Genomic DNA, 14,480 nt, shown 5'->3' with positions numbered 1-14,480 from the left:
CTAGACTCTACTCCCCTAAAAACTAGCACCTTGCTGAGCCATATTGGAACCTAGGGTGAAAGGAAAAATGTGCGCCCCTATATGCACTTATCAAAACATCCTTCCATATTTTGAACCAAATGGAAAAAGGGGATAAAAGCTCTACGATCAAAAAACACAACCGGGGCTTCCCTGGTGGCACAGTGGTTGAGAGTCCGCCTGCCGATGCAGGGGACGCAGGCTCGTTCCCCGGTCCGGGAGGATCCCGCGTGTCGCGGAGCGGCTGGCCCCGTGAGCCGTGGCCGCTTAACCTGTGCGTCCGGAGCCTGTGCTCCGCAACGGGAGAGGCCACAGCAGTGAGAGGCCCGCGTACCGCAAAAAAAAAAAAAAAACCACACAGCCACATATAAAGCCCTGTGTTGCCCAGTCTGTTCGCACAATATTGTCAACACTCACAAAGCCAATTGGCAGGAGACACAATGGTGGCCTTCCTGGGAACCGCGGGCTGATTGGAAATGACTGTTCCCATTGCAAAATGATAGTGTCATAAAACAAACAACAGCCTGTCTTTATGTTAAATGTCAATACTTTGTTCATCATGGATATTTTGCATTATTTTGATTTTTAAAGATATTACATTAAAATATTTATCCTAATTATGGAGTTTTTTGTTGCCCCCTCAAATATTGCACCCAAGGAGTGTTCCACTTGCCTCAGCTTAATCTGATCCCTGTTAAAGCCAGGTCTTGGCCTGAATTACCCCAGGGCTCCATTCCCCAGGGTAGGCCTTCACTAAACAGGGCCCTGTTGGGGAGTGGATCCCAGATCCCCCACTCCTGCATGGCCTCACGGAAGTGCCTCATCTTCGCATCAGAAATACTGAATCACAAAGCTGTAGCAATAGAAATGGTTCCATTGTGTGGTAAGCACACAATGGTCACATGCCTGCAAAGATGTCTGGAGACACCAGATATTCTCTACCCAGCCTTAGTCAGATCTGACCCAGAAGACACAAGTCCCCAGTTCCTACCCTGGTATGCTCAGAGAGCTCATGGCATCAGAATTCTTAGCCTCTCCAAGCACTGATATGCCAAGAGTTTGGCTTTCCTATTGCGGAGAATGGAGTAGAAGGAGTTCCTGGTTCAGAAGCCCAGATTCCTGGTCTAACTGTCTGCACAGTACTCTCCTTAGCCAAGCAGTTGGATGAAAGGCTTTGCAGCAATACTTTCTATTGGAGATGAACATTGCTGATTTCTTTGTTTTTTTCAATATTTCCACAGGGCTTCAGGAAAGCAAAGAGAAGCCACTGTTAAAACCCTTTAAGCTACAATAAAGCACTTGCTGATACTGTTTTTGTGCAGGACACAGAGAGGAATTAGAGGCCGTGGGATGAGGAAGAACAGCTCCCAAACATACCCTCCACCTTGCCAAAAGGGACCCACAATCCCAGTGTGCTGGCTCTTACCGTTCTCCCCTGGGAACTTTTACAAAAGAGAACTCAAATGACTACAAAGGTCAGCTTTGAAGTGAAAAAGAAGTCAGGGAGACTCAGCTGCCTATTCGCAGGTGCCCTTTGTGACCATTTTTGAACCAGTGCACAAACAACTCCTCATCTTCCAACGAAGCAAACAAGCACTTATCAAGGGCCTACTGGACACCCTGCATCCACTCCTGTCCCCCTAAGTTTCAAGCTGCAGCCAAAGTGAATTTCTAAGAACACAAATTTGTCGTGAGGATGAAATGAGCTACTATTTGTAAAGTGCTGACTGGCATTACTGGCACATAGTAAGTGCTATAACGTATCTATTAAATAAACACATACAATGCTATTCCCCTCAGAGGACCAAATGGAAACTTCTTCACTACCTGCCTCTGCCTTCTGCTTCCCCACCTCTCTCCCTTGCTGACCTTACTCCAGGCCTCATTTCAAGTCCTCCTGAGTCAAGCTGCCTCCTGGCCTTAGCATGTGCCTTTCTCTCTGCCCAGACCCACTCCTCTTCATTTGATCAATTTCAACTCCTCCTTCACAACTCATCTGAAATGTTACTTCTGCCTTCTAGGACCTCCCCAAGGGACCTTAGGTTCCTTCATGTTTATCACAATTGTAATCACAACTAAATGTTTTAAGTTTTTAAATGTCTGCCTCCCTTACTAAGCTGTAAATTCCCCCAAGGCAAGGCTTATTAAAGGTGTCTCCAGTTCGCTGCTGGTCAAGGAACTCGGACAGGGTGAATCCCTAATGGACCATTGTCTAAGGCATGAATGAAACCTTTTTAATAGTGTCTCATTAGGAGGTTGGCCCGAGATTGCACAGCTGATTCAAGATTCGAACCCACGACATTCTGGCTTTGAAACCAAAGGTCTGACCACCGCACTGACTGTCCCTTCCTCTCCCGCAAAGCTGCAGCCAGAAGACAAGTGGTCTGGGAGTTGAGTTTAAGGAGCTGCAAGTCTATTTGCAGAGGGCCACATGATGCAAGGAACTCGGCGCCGCGCGCAAAGGCCTCGGGCCCAGGGGAGGGGAGCATCCATCACGTGTAACCAGCAGGGCCAGCCGTCGCCGCACCCCGGGGCAGGAATGCAGCCCCGCCCCCGTTCCCGAGCCAGCAAAACCGCGCTCTTCCTGAGGACTGACGTCAATGAAGGGGGCACCTCCGCGCGCGGCGCGAGGGCCGCCTGGGGCGGAGGGAAAGGGCCCGGGAGGACCCGCCCCTCTCTGCTGCTCCGCCGCTGATTGGACCTGGCACACTCGGATTTCGAGGCCTTCGGAGAGAAGGGGGCTAGGTGGGACACGCCCCCCGCCCCTCTGCCGCCGCCGATTGGCTCACGGAGTCTCCGCGTTCGATTTTGGAAGGCTCGCGGGGCGCTCACACCAAAGCTCGGCAGAGGATTGGTTGTTCCCGAGCCAGGGAGCGCTTTCTCTGTGGAACCGCGGCTGTGACCGAGGTGGCCCGCCTCAGGCGGCCAGGTACGTAGGTTCGGCAGCCTGGCTTGAGCTGCGGTGGAAGCGAGTGGGCGGGCCGTCAGAGCAGGGGTGTCGCCGGGACCCGAACTCCCAGGTCCACTTAGAGCCCGTCGTAGTGCGAAGCGGCCACGTCTGAGCCCCGGGGGCGGACCCGTGCTGGGGATATCGCCGTGTGACCTCGACCAGGATACCCCCTCCCAAGGTCTTGTCCTGTTGATGAACGCCGTCCGGTTCCTGTAAGCACCGTCGAGGCAGGAAGCCCAGAGCTGCTCCCGGCCTTTCGAAAGCCGTGCAAGGGGTTGGGGTGGGTGCATCTTAGCTGACCCCATCCCGATTTGAGGTCTGTCGGCTCTGCCCTTCAGCGTGGTGAGTAATCGCTCTAACTCCCCGTGGGGCGGTGGAGTGTCGAGGGCACAGAGGCTGGCTTGGGAGACCTGACTTTCGACCCCTGCGCCTTCCAAAACCCGCAGAAGCAGATAGCCCGTTTCAGAGCCTCCTGGGTCCTTCTTCCCCAAGAAGACTTCGTCAGCCATCCGACAGGAACAAAAATAGCAGTGGTTGAGAGCGTGGGCGCTGGGATCAGATTAGGGTTCCTATCCCAGGCTCATCACCTACCACCTGTGTGACTTTGTGAAGTTACTTAACCTTTCTGGGCTCAGCTTTCTCATCTGTAAAATGGGTGTAACAATAATAGTGCCTCCTCATAGGGGTGTTGTGAGGATTAAAGATATTACTCCTCAGAAAGTGCTGTTCTGCACTTGACAGGGAGCAAGCTGCCTCAATGGCAGCGATGATTTAAAAGTCCACAGATGAATCCATCTCCCTTTACTCTCTTCTCCCAAGAGTGAAGGTCCCTTTTGAGGGAGTTTCATGACAGTAGTGAGGATGAAAATGGCAATGATTCTATAGTCCCTGGTGGTTAAACAGCCTCTCTCCCTTGCATCATTCATTCACGACGTAATGTACTGGCATAGATGCTTTGGCATACTTTATCTCCCTATCCCCTAAGGGCTATTTATTCTCACCATTTTGATAATGTGCAAATTGAGGCAGGGGAAAACCGAGGCCTGCCAAGGTACCCAGTTATCAGGGGCAGAGCCAGAATTCAGGGTTCTTGAACTCTTGAGTTATTCCTAGATCTAGCAGGAGTTTACTTCCAGGTCATATCTGAGAATTGATCTGGGGGAAGGGTCCATTTCCTTTCGTTACTTCCTGGGACACAGAATTGGAGACCAACCTGTGTCCAGTTCTCTCCTGGCTGAGCTAGGCCCACAAGGCCATTTGGACTGAGCCTCCTGCTTGAAGGAGCCACTGATTTTGGCTGCTGTCCAGTGGCATGTCTGTGCAGGGAAGCAGGCCAAGGCCACAGGTGTTGATTTGGGCCTTGGGCCAGAGCCTCCAGCTCTTTTTCTAAAGAGGCCCTTGGCCTCTGATTACAGATTATTACCATCACCAGCATTATCTGAAGGGGGTGAGTGAGGGCCCAGTTGCCGCCCAGGTCATACAAGTGTGTTGTGCCTGTCATAGTTCCCAGTACCTCCCTGAGACTACAGAGAAAATGACTGTCTGAGCTGAGCTTCATACATTACAAAGAACGTTCAGTTGGGCACCATATTTATGTACTTCAAATTCAGTGCATGGTGAGTCACCTTTTAAATATATTTCTTTGTAAGAGCCCTGCAATTCATTTATTGCCTGTTTCAAAACAAGTTGAACTTCATTTTCAACATTTGATATTTACTTTGGGAGTTCATTTCTAAGCTAGTTTGGATCAAATTGAAGTATTTCACAATTAGTCTTTACGCATTTGCTCACAGACCCATACCTATTTTTTATGTCAGCTCTGAAATGAAAGATCCATTTATAATCTTTTAATAGATCCGTGGTTTCATTTCCCAGTTTAAAAAACTGCCATTGTTCAAGTACACACTGATTTCCCTGGATTCAGGTCTTGTCCAGGAAGTTCGTGGGAAAGTAACACATTGAATAAGACAGGAAATTTTTTTCTGATAATTAAAGCGTTCTGATTCAGTTTTCTCAAAGTTTACCAGATGGTCCTCCATGAAATCCACTGATTTCTATTCCCAGCCTCACTCTGCTATCTGAATCCCAGAGTGGGAGGCAGAGCCAGGAGTGAGGGGCCTCAAAATCTGGAGGTGCCAAGGCCTCTCGGGGTTCATGGAGGCTGTGGTTGAGGCTGGGGGCTCAGACTCTCCCAGATGGTTCCTCGTTGGTGTGTTTGTAACTCACTGTAGCTCTGTAACTGGCCTCTGGAGGCTAGAGGCTGGAGGCTAGAGACTAGAGGCAGGAGGCAGGGCCTTGCAGCCCTGGCAGAGGTGGCTGGACCATCTGGGAGGTCAGGCTCCAAGCCACATCCTCCCTGAGGCAGATGCTGCTACTTGATCCCATTGCCATTCTCTCTGAAGGGAGGGTGAGATTGCCTGAGTCTAAGAGAAGAACTGTCACCCCTTCTCCCACCACCAAGATCAGTCTGGGAGTCTGCTCCAGGCTTGGCCATAGCCAGCCTAGGTCACTAGAGTGCTTTAGAGCAGTGAGTTCTCTGTCTTCTACCAGACCCTAACCCTACAGCCCACAGCAGCACAGCAGGGTCTGGCCTCCAGGGAAGACTGAGGAGGGCAGAAAAGGGAAGCTACTGGTGGGGAAGTTCCCTGGCACTGAATAAGCCAGACCTGTCCACACATGTTGCTCCTGGGCCCTGGCAGACAAGCAGACCCATCTCTGCTTCCCTATGGACCTAGCCTTGTCATGGAATCATTGACTCCCAACACCAGCACACACCCTTGGAGACCACAAGCATCAACCTGTCCTTTCAGATGTAAGAGGGAAACAGGCCCACAAAGGCCACGTGAAGTGCCTGAGACCTTTCAGCCCGGGAGTGGCAGAACTAGGGCTCGAACCTAGTCCTCTGACTCAGAAGCCAGTGCTCTGTGCACTGGGCCGGGTTGCAGTTCCAGATTCCTTTGGTGGAGGCTGGGGATCTTCCTCCTCAGAGTGCCACAGGTTCATGGCTTCAAGGCTGGGCCAGCCTGTCACCTGGTAAAGAGCTCTGGTGCTAGTGAAGATTAAAATAAATTCCACAGCCCCACTCGTGCCTGGCATGTGGGACATTCACTGTTCTTCCCTTTCCACTGGGAAGTTTCCCCGCTTTGTGAATTAGATAAGAATAGTGAAACAGTCCTCACAGAAATGATGGGAAGAACTGTGCTTTGAGCGGCCTGGCTCTGAGGGCAACTTGGTGGTTTAAAAGCTCGGGCTGCAGTCATTAAAATGAGGTTCTGGCCTTGGCTGAGCCAAAGATACATATTTCAGCTACTCTTTAGTCCCCTTTGAATGGCAATGAGGATAACAGTGCCTGATTCCTAAGAACTGTTTTGAGGATGAAATGATACCATGCATGTCGCTGATTCGGAATAAACACCCCATAGTTAGCTTTTATTTCTCTTTATCAGCCTGAAAGTGTTACTGGGTGACTGTTGTTGTCTGGTCACAGTATATTTATATCATCCAGTGCTGGGGGTTTAGTTACCACACATATTAGGTCTTAACTGGATTCCCATAATTGTGCCTATGGAGAGGCAGATTTTAAAATTCCCATTTTCCAGATAACAAGTACTTTTTTTTTTAACTTTTTTTTTTTTTTTGGCCACGCCGCGCAGCATGCGAGATCTTAGTTCCCTGACCAGGGATTGAACCTGCGCCCCCTGCAGTGGAAGCGCAGAGTCTTAACTGCTGGACCACCAGGGAAGTCCCCCCAAAAGCACAATTTTTATGAAGTTAATTTATCTGACAGTCTTCTGAAGGTTTATTTTAGTTATTAAATCTTTTCAAAAGAGAGTGGGGTTCTTATGATAGAAGACCTAGAAACTGGGACAGGGTGAGTGTGGAAGTTACTGGAAGGAGGATGGCTACTGGGATGAGGAGGAGGGATGGCCAGGGCAAGGAGGGGGACAGTCATATCTGAGGAGTCTGAATGAGAAGGAGAGATGGCTCAGATTCTCAAGAGCATAAAAAGCAGGTGAGAGTAAGGGTTACTTCGGCAGGTGGGCTGAGGATGGATAGGAAACTGGTGATGCTCTTATTTATATGATTCTGTTGGTTTTTTTAAAATAAATTTATTTATTTATTTTTGGCTGTGCTGGGTCTTTGTTGCTGCACGCGGGCTTTCTCTAGTTGCAGAGAGCCAGGGCTACTCTTCGTTGCAGTGCGCGGGCTTCTCATTGCGGTGGCTTCTCTTGTTGCGGAACACAGGCTCTAGGCGTGCGGGCTTCAGTAGTTGTGGCTCACGGGCTTAGTTGCTCCGCGGCATGTGAGATTTTCCCGGACCAGGGCTTGAACACGTGTCCTTTGCATTGGCAGGCAGATTCTTAACCACTGCGCCACCAGGGAAGTCCCTGATTCTGTTCTTTTGCACTTTTTACGGTGAGCATGTACATTTTTAATTTAAATATATTTTAAATTTGATTTCCCCCTTTGTAAGCCAGTTTCTGTTTGATAGGTATCTCTATAGCTGGCTGTGGAATGAGGTCTGACTTAGCAATCAGGCCTTCCTTGTTAGGCCCAGGACTGTGAAGGGTGAAGGGAGCACAGGCAGGCCTTCAGCTGGCTCAGGCCAGGCTGCTCAGAGGAAAGGGAGGGTCTACATTACACCCCTGACCCAAGTAAAAAAGTCAAGGATGCCAAGAAGAGGGGCATTTGCATTTATTTAGCTCCGATTGGGGACCTGATACCACACTAGACCCATTTAATCCTCACAGTAATCCTGAGAATTGATTATTAACCCCATTTTACAGTTAAGCAAACAGGCTCAGAGAGGTTGAGTAACTTGCTTAAGGTCACAGCCAGGAAGGTGGCAGAGCTGGGCTTCAAACCCAATTCTGTGTAATGCCAAAGTCCTTGCTCTTCCTGGTCTCCAGTCTATTTTCCAATGCCATAGCTTTTTCTGGCTGTAGTGAAGATAAGGATAAGGTGGGTGAGCCTCTTATCCCTTTATCATTCAAAAACAACTGTCTAGAACTGAGGTAATTCAATTTTCATTTCTTGCATGTGAGGAGACAGGGGCATTGACCAGAGCCTAACTTTTATTGAACTTAGTATCGATTTCTGCCTCTGCCCTGATAGGATATTCTAACCCTGTAACCCCTTCCTCGGCCCCTACCTTTGCCTCTGTGGTCCTTTGGACTGTGGTTAGATATGATTGGTCTATATCATACTGTGTTTACTAAATTATATGGACTAGGTTCATCCCCAGGGTCTTGAAAATAGAAAATGGGATGACTCTTCTCAATGTTGTAGATGGAAAAGCAAATGAGTGGTCTTAATGCTTTATGTGTCTTCACTCAGTCCTCATAGGAGCTCTACGAAGTAGGTACTAGTATGGCTAAGTTACACAGGAAGCAGATGAGGTGTGGAGGGTCACCCAGCCAGTAAGTGGTACAGGCGGCCAGAAGCCGGATTCCCACCTGGGGAGCCCAAGTCCACAGCCCCTCTCTTACTTCTGTGCCACAGAGCTTAGGTCTCAGCATCAGAGTATTCTGGATTGTTCTTCAGTTTCCTCATCTGTGACATGAGGAGGTTAAAAAGTACCTACCGGGGCTTCCCTGGTGGCACAGTGGTTGAGAATCTGCCTGCTAATGCAGGGGACATGGGTTCGAGCCCTGGTCTGGGAGGATCCCACATGCCGCGGAGCGGCTGGGCCCATGAGCCACAACTACTGAGCCTACGCGTCTGGAGCCTGTGCTCCACAACAAGAGAGGCCGCGATAGTGAGAGGCCCGCGCACAGCGATGAAGAGTGGCCCCCGCTTGCCGCAACTAGAGAAAGCCCTCGCACAGAAATGAAGACCCAACACAGCCAAAAATAAAAAAAAAAAAAAAAAAAAAAAAGTACCTACCTCATAGGGCTGTTGTGTTCATATTTCAACGATGTTATGTGAATACAGCTCTTACAGTGAAGCCTGATACATAAGTGCTTAACACGTTTCAGCTGCCGCTGCTACGGGCGTTATCACTAGGACCCGGGCTCTGCGTGGGCTCCACAGCCAGACAGACTTGGGTTCTACTTCTGGCTCTGCACTTACACATGGCTTTGTGCCTGCAAGAAAGTCATTTAACGTCTGGGGTGTGCTTCTTCATCTGTAAAGTGGAGATAAACAGTCCTCACCTTCTGTGACCATTAATACATACGTCAGGCACATAAGCACTTTATAGTAAAGTTTGACTGTCATCATCATTATTATTTCCCCAAGGTGCCCTGGGAAATTAGAGTGATTTTAAGTCAAGACTTCCTCCACTTCGGCTCCTGGAGAATAGAAACACCAGAAGCCCTCGCGTTAGTCAGGACCCCAGGGCTTGGGAAGGGCCCGCTGAGCTGCTGACGTCCCTCCCTGTTCCTTCCTCGGCACGCAGGATGGGTACCCCCGCCTCTGTAGTGAGCGAGCCACCCCCCGGGCAGGCCCCGACAGAAGCCCAGGGCCGCAAGCAGGCCTCGGCCAACATCTTCCAGGACGCTGAGCTGCTGCAGATCCAGGGCCTGTTTCACCGCAGCGGGGACCAGCTGGCCGAGGAACGAGCGCAGGTCGTCTGGGAGTGTGCAGGGGACCACCGTGTGGCGGAGGCCTTGAAGAGGCTGTGCAGGAAGAGGCCCCCTCGGCAGAAGCCCCTGGGCCCCTCGCTACACCACTGCAGCCGGCTCAGGTAGGCCCCTGGGGCTGGAGGGCCGCGGGGAGGAGAGCGCTAACACACCCACTCCACCCTCTCCCGGCTCTGGGGCCTGGAGCTGCTAACCTGGCCTCACCGCTAGGTACCTACCACTGGGGTTGTTGTGAGGTCTACACAGCGCTTACTTACCACGTGGTTGACACTTAGACGTTGCTCTTACTACTGGAATCATCTATGACCCTAACCCTACTCCCATGGGAACGGGTGCCTGGGTCCTCTCAGGGCCACCTCATTTCTCAGTGATTCTCCACCAGGTGTGAGGGACTATGGTCTGGAAGAAAAAACAACCCTGTTTACCTGTTGCTGAACAGGTAACATTCAAAAGTAAGCCTGGTGAAAACCTTGGCTGTGGGATTACTAAGAAAATAGCATAAGAGAGTACTGTAGAGACATCAGGGGTTAAAAACGGTTGAGAAACTTTACCTTAAACTTTCCCTAGTCCTCCACCTCTTTGCTTATTAGGTCACTGCCAGCTCAGGAACAGCAAGCCCGAAGAGATCGAGTTGAACCACATGGCCTAACCAATCGCTATGGGTTACACGCTGGGCCCACAGTCAGAATATCAGATCCGAGCAGGACTTCTGAGATCATCAGGTCCAGGGACAGCAAATCAGCTTCATTGCTCATATTAGTTCCAATTGATTAGTAATCCCTACTGAAATCATCTTGAGATGGATACTTGCCCTCTGGTCTTGTATCAGGACAGATTAATGATGTCTGCCATGAGTACAGGATGAGGAAGATGGAGAAATGCTGAGTGTCACACCCCCTGACCTAGCCCCACTGTCTTTACAGAAGAGCAGTCTGAAAGCTTTGCCTTGTCATGCAGCTCTTTGGGCAGAGATGAGACCAGAGCCCTGGTCTCACTTGGCCCTGAACAATGTTTGTTTTGTTTTTTAGTATTTATTTATTTGGCTGCATCGGGTCTTAGTTGCAGCATGTGGGATCTTTTAGTTGCGGCATGTGGGACCTTTAGTTGTGGCATGTGGGATCTAGTTCCCTGACCAGGGATCGAACCCGGACCCCCTGCATTGGGAGTGTGGAGTCTTAGCCACTGGACCACCAGGGAAGTCCCCCTGAACAACGTGTTTTAATAGTTCACCATGACCAAAATCTCTTCAGTCCCTGTACTGTCCTTCCTATTGATGTTGGCTTAAAACACACTTGTTCCCTGCAGAATCACAGAGGCCCGCGCTCCACTGGCCGACCCACAGAGCAGTGCCACGGAGATGGCTTCCAGCGGGCAGTATCTGAACTCCAGGAGGACCAGTGCCAGGATCCACCGGAACTGGAGGAAGCCAGGTCCCACAAGCTACCTTCATCAGATCAGACACTGATCCGGGGAAGGGGCTGGGAACAGCTCTATCTTCCCCAGAATTCATAGAGACTTTTGCCAAAGGGTCTGGGGAGGCGAAGAAGGAAGAGAGTTGGAGCAGACAGCCCCACTGCTGCCACTGGCCTGCTCAAGTCAGAACAGGCCCGGAGGCTTCCATTGAGCTGTTATATGGGACCCATTCCTCACCAGATTGAGGAGAAACAGTGACCGTTCCTGCCTCAGCCCTTCTCAATTTAACACTATACCTGGGCTGCATGATATTCCCCTGGGAGTCAAGGACAGGCACTCAGACTCAGCATCTCACCACTCCTGCTACTGACCCTCCTACTACTACCGTAACCCGTCGTCCAGCAGCTTGTCCCACACCCCTGCCCCTTCAGGCCAGCACAAGGAAACCATAGTTGAAGTGGCAAAATAAAACCGTTCACATCAAGAGCTTTGTGAGTCTGTCACAGAAGGGGAAGATCCAGGATGGACACTCCGGAGCTGGGGGTGAGGCACTGGGCTCGCTGCAGAGAGGGAAGGAAAGAGAAAATAGGGCTGGCCTCCTTGACCAGAGGCTGTCAGACTGGGAGGCGAGATGGAAGCCTCTCCATAGGCAGTCCTGGTCCAAGATGAGGAGAGAGGGTTCTTGGCCCCTAGCCAGCTCTCGAAGGGGAGACTATTACAGTCAGCCCTGCATAGTGGGCCGTGACCCTAGGCCGGATGAGTCTGCCGTCAGTGTAGTGGGCACCAGCTCCTCAGCTGGCTTCTGCATCCCTGTGGAGCAACCATCCTGAGGCAGCTCGACAGCTGCACCAATCGTGCCTTTTGCATTACTGAGGCTTCCTGTAGCCTGAAAACCCTTGAGATGAGGATTTTCGACTACTATTCTAGCTTTGGCTCAAAAGAAGCCTACTATATGTTCATTAGCATTCAGCTCCCCTCACACCCATCCTATCTGCTTGATTATCCCTCACTTAAAGGAGCCAGGGTTCAAATTGCTCCAAGTGGGCAGTGATGCACACACAGAGCAGAGCTGCCCTCTTATGGCCAAAAAGAGAAGCCAGTCCACATTCATTACCCCAAACCTCTGGGAGAGATGATTTTGTAATTTAGAATTTTTTTGGCTTTTAGAAAGGAGTTATTGCAAAAACTGTATAATCCCTATTGGGGGAACATCTCAGAACACTAATATTTCTGTAACAAATATTCACAGTAAAAGGGATACATGATGATTACAAATAGCTTTGCATCTGTGTAGGTGCAGGTCAGGTGTTGGTGTCAAATGAGTTATGAAAATATTTTGGGAATTGAGGACCTGTACCTTCCTCTGCTAGAGGAAGAGACTCAGGAGCCATATCTCAGTAACTCACTCCATGGCAACACAGGGTTCTTTGTCCTTAAAATTGCATCCTACCTTGTCTTCCTGCCACCAAAGAAAACTAGACAAAAAAGGTCAGAATTGGACTTGTTATTCATACATCTGCATTGATTTAAATACATTACATACAATTTCTACAGTGCATTAGAAGAACAATACAGAGGCAGCTGCACTCTACAGCCCAGCCTCTACTCCCTGACACTGGGAGACAGAGCCTGTGGCTGGCAGAGGGCCGGGCGGTTCCACGAGTGCCACCAGAAGCCTGCCCCGGCACTCGGGGCCCTAGCTCTCCCAAAGTCCACATTCAAGGCAACCTGAGTACAGGCTTCAAGGAGAACGGATGTGGGCCAGGAAAGGATGCCCCATACTCTTTGGCCTGCCAGGACTGGGACCAGCTCGATCCTACGTTGGACCCAATTTCCTTCTCATCCCAGAGCTGGTCTGCCTGAGGACAGTGTGCAGATCGGCTCAGTGAGGGAAGCAACCGGGCTCTTTAGACTGCTCAGGCTCTCTGAACACCCAGGTGGGGGCTTCACCAACACGTTCGTACACAGATGTCTGGAGGGTTAAACACACCTGGGTCCCCTCCGGCCTCTGGGAGCCCTGCTGCTCCCATGTTCTCGCAAAAATGGTCCCCAAGGTCAGAGTCGGGGTCGGCTCAATGGGATTGTCAGGGCTGGGGCCAGCGGGGAGCTGTGCCTTGTCCACAGGGCATGCGTACCCAGCTCCAGAGACTCTTCCTGTCGGCGGGGTGGAAGCCCAGGATAAGCTGGCTCCTGGGGGCTGGACTGGAAGGGGCCCAGCCTGGCGCAGCTGACGAGAGAGCTGCATACCTCCTGCATGGCGGGAGCTAGGCAAGCAGAGGGAACACAGCCATAGTCCTTGCTCCCTTTCTTTGGTTGTTCTTCAAACCTTCGAGATAGTTCCTTTCCAAGGCTGATTGACCAATCGCAGGACGCCGGAAACTTGAAATGTCCAGTAGCACAGGGCTGCCCCACAGCCACGGGTGGCACCCTCTTTACTCCCGCCTGAGGCCATTCTTTGCTTTGGTGTAGAAAGGGCTCGGACAGCTGGTAAGGGGGACAGCTGAGGGAAGAGAGACATGGAAGCAAGAAGATGCACACTGGGCTGGGCAGCCACCAGGGGGCAGTGTGAAGGCCTGTCTCCTTAGGGCCCTGCCTTTCACAAGAAGCCTTGGAAAAACTGGCCTGGAACAAGTCGGGGAGCAAAGGGAAGCTGCCAACCAGGAGGCGGAACACAAGTCCTGTTACCTCCAACAAGCAGCAGTGGTAGCGGAAAAAGAAGTCCAAGGACCTAATATCCTGTCCTCTTATGTGCTGAGACCCACCCCAGAACCCTCACCGAGAGCCACTCCAGAACCCAGAACTGAAGCACTAACTCAAGAGTTGAGAACAAAACATCTAAAACAACAGGAACAAATTAGCAGACTGGGAGAGTTTGTTACCTTTGGCTATGGCCAAGGACTAAGGAAGCAAGGCTCGGATAAGTTCACCCATAGACCATTACAGTTCCCAGCATATACCCAGGTGGTATGGATCACATTTGCATGCTGGGGAGTCAACTTCCTCCCTCCTGCCTTTGCCTGAGTGACAAGCAACCTACAGGCCTGGACTAGAGGGGTTGGGTCCCCAGCAGGGAATGGAGCAGAGGTGATCTATACCATCCCTGTAAAACTGCTGGGAGTTCTACAGCAAAAGTCTCCCCACTGTGAGAATCGTGTCTGGAGTCAGCCTATTGCACCGGTGGGAGGAGAAGGGGAAGAAGACTTGGCAGAAAACCAAAAGGAAGTGTGGCTTCTGTCTGTCCCAGCACTGCGAGTCACCTAGCTGCCTTGGTCCGTGGGGGTAAGGAACTGTGAGACACCTGGATGTCTAAGCCCATGCAAATTTAGGTCTGGATGAGAGGTTTTCTGCTATAAGAGGTTCTGGGATTCTGCCTGGGTTTTATATTTAAATTTGTATTTGTTTTTTTCTGATGCAGAATATAAGGAGGAATAGCTACAGAGCAGGGTGTCAGGAAGGGAAGGGAGTTTCCCAGCCTTCCCCCAGGAGATGCTGGAATGGAGATGCTCCTTCCCAGG

General features: G+C 50.7%; 1 protein-coding gene across 2 annotated transcripts; it reads left to right on the top strand.

Moving 5' to 3' along the window:
- Positions 1-2,887: 2,887 nt before the first annotated feature.
- On the top strand, positions 2,888-11,449 carry AVPI1 (arginine vasopressin induced 1). 2 transcript variants are annotated; one of them, XM_079715262.1, is made up of 3 exons: positions 2,888-2,947; positions 9,369-9,656; positions 10,858-11,449. In XM_079715262.1, exons 2-3 carry the CDS (start codon positions 9,370-9,372, stop codon positions 11,015-11,017), a joined length of 447 nt encoding a protein of 148 aa, XP_079571388.1. In that variant the 5' UTR covers positions 2,888-2,947; position 9,369; the 3' UTR covers positions 11,018-11,449. The 2 variants fall into 2 exon arrangements, with proteins under 2 accessions (XP_079571388.1, XP_079571389.1); XM_079715263.1 differs by lacking the exon at positions 2,888-2,947 and adding an exon at positions 3,015-3,310.
- Positions 11,450-14,480: the final 3,031 nt, after the last annotated feature.

The sequence above is a fragment of the Hyperoodon ampullatus genome (genome assembly GCF_949752795.1).
Source record: "Hyperoodon ampullatus genome assembly, chromosome: 1".
NCBI lineage: Eukaryota > Metazoa > Chordata > Mammalia > Artiodactyla > Ziphiidae > Hyperoodon > Hyperoodon ampullatus.
The sequence above is the reverse complement of the archived record's forward strand: the minus strand, read 5'-3'. Positions and strand labels throughout refer to the sequence as shown.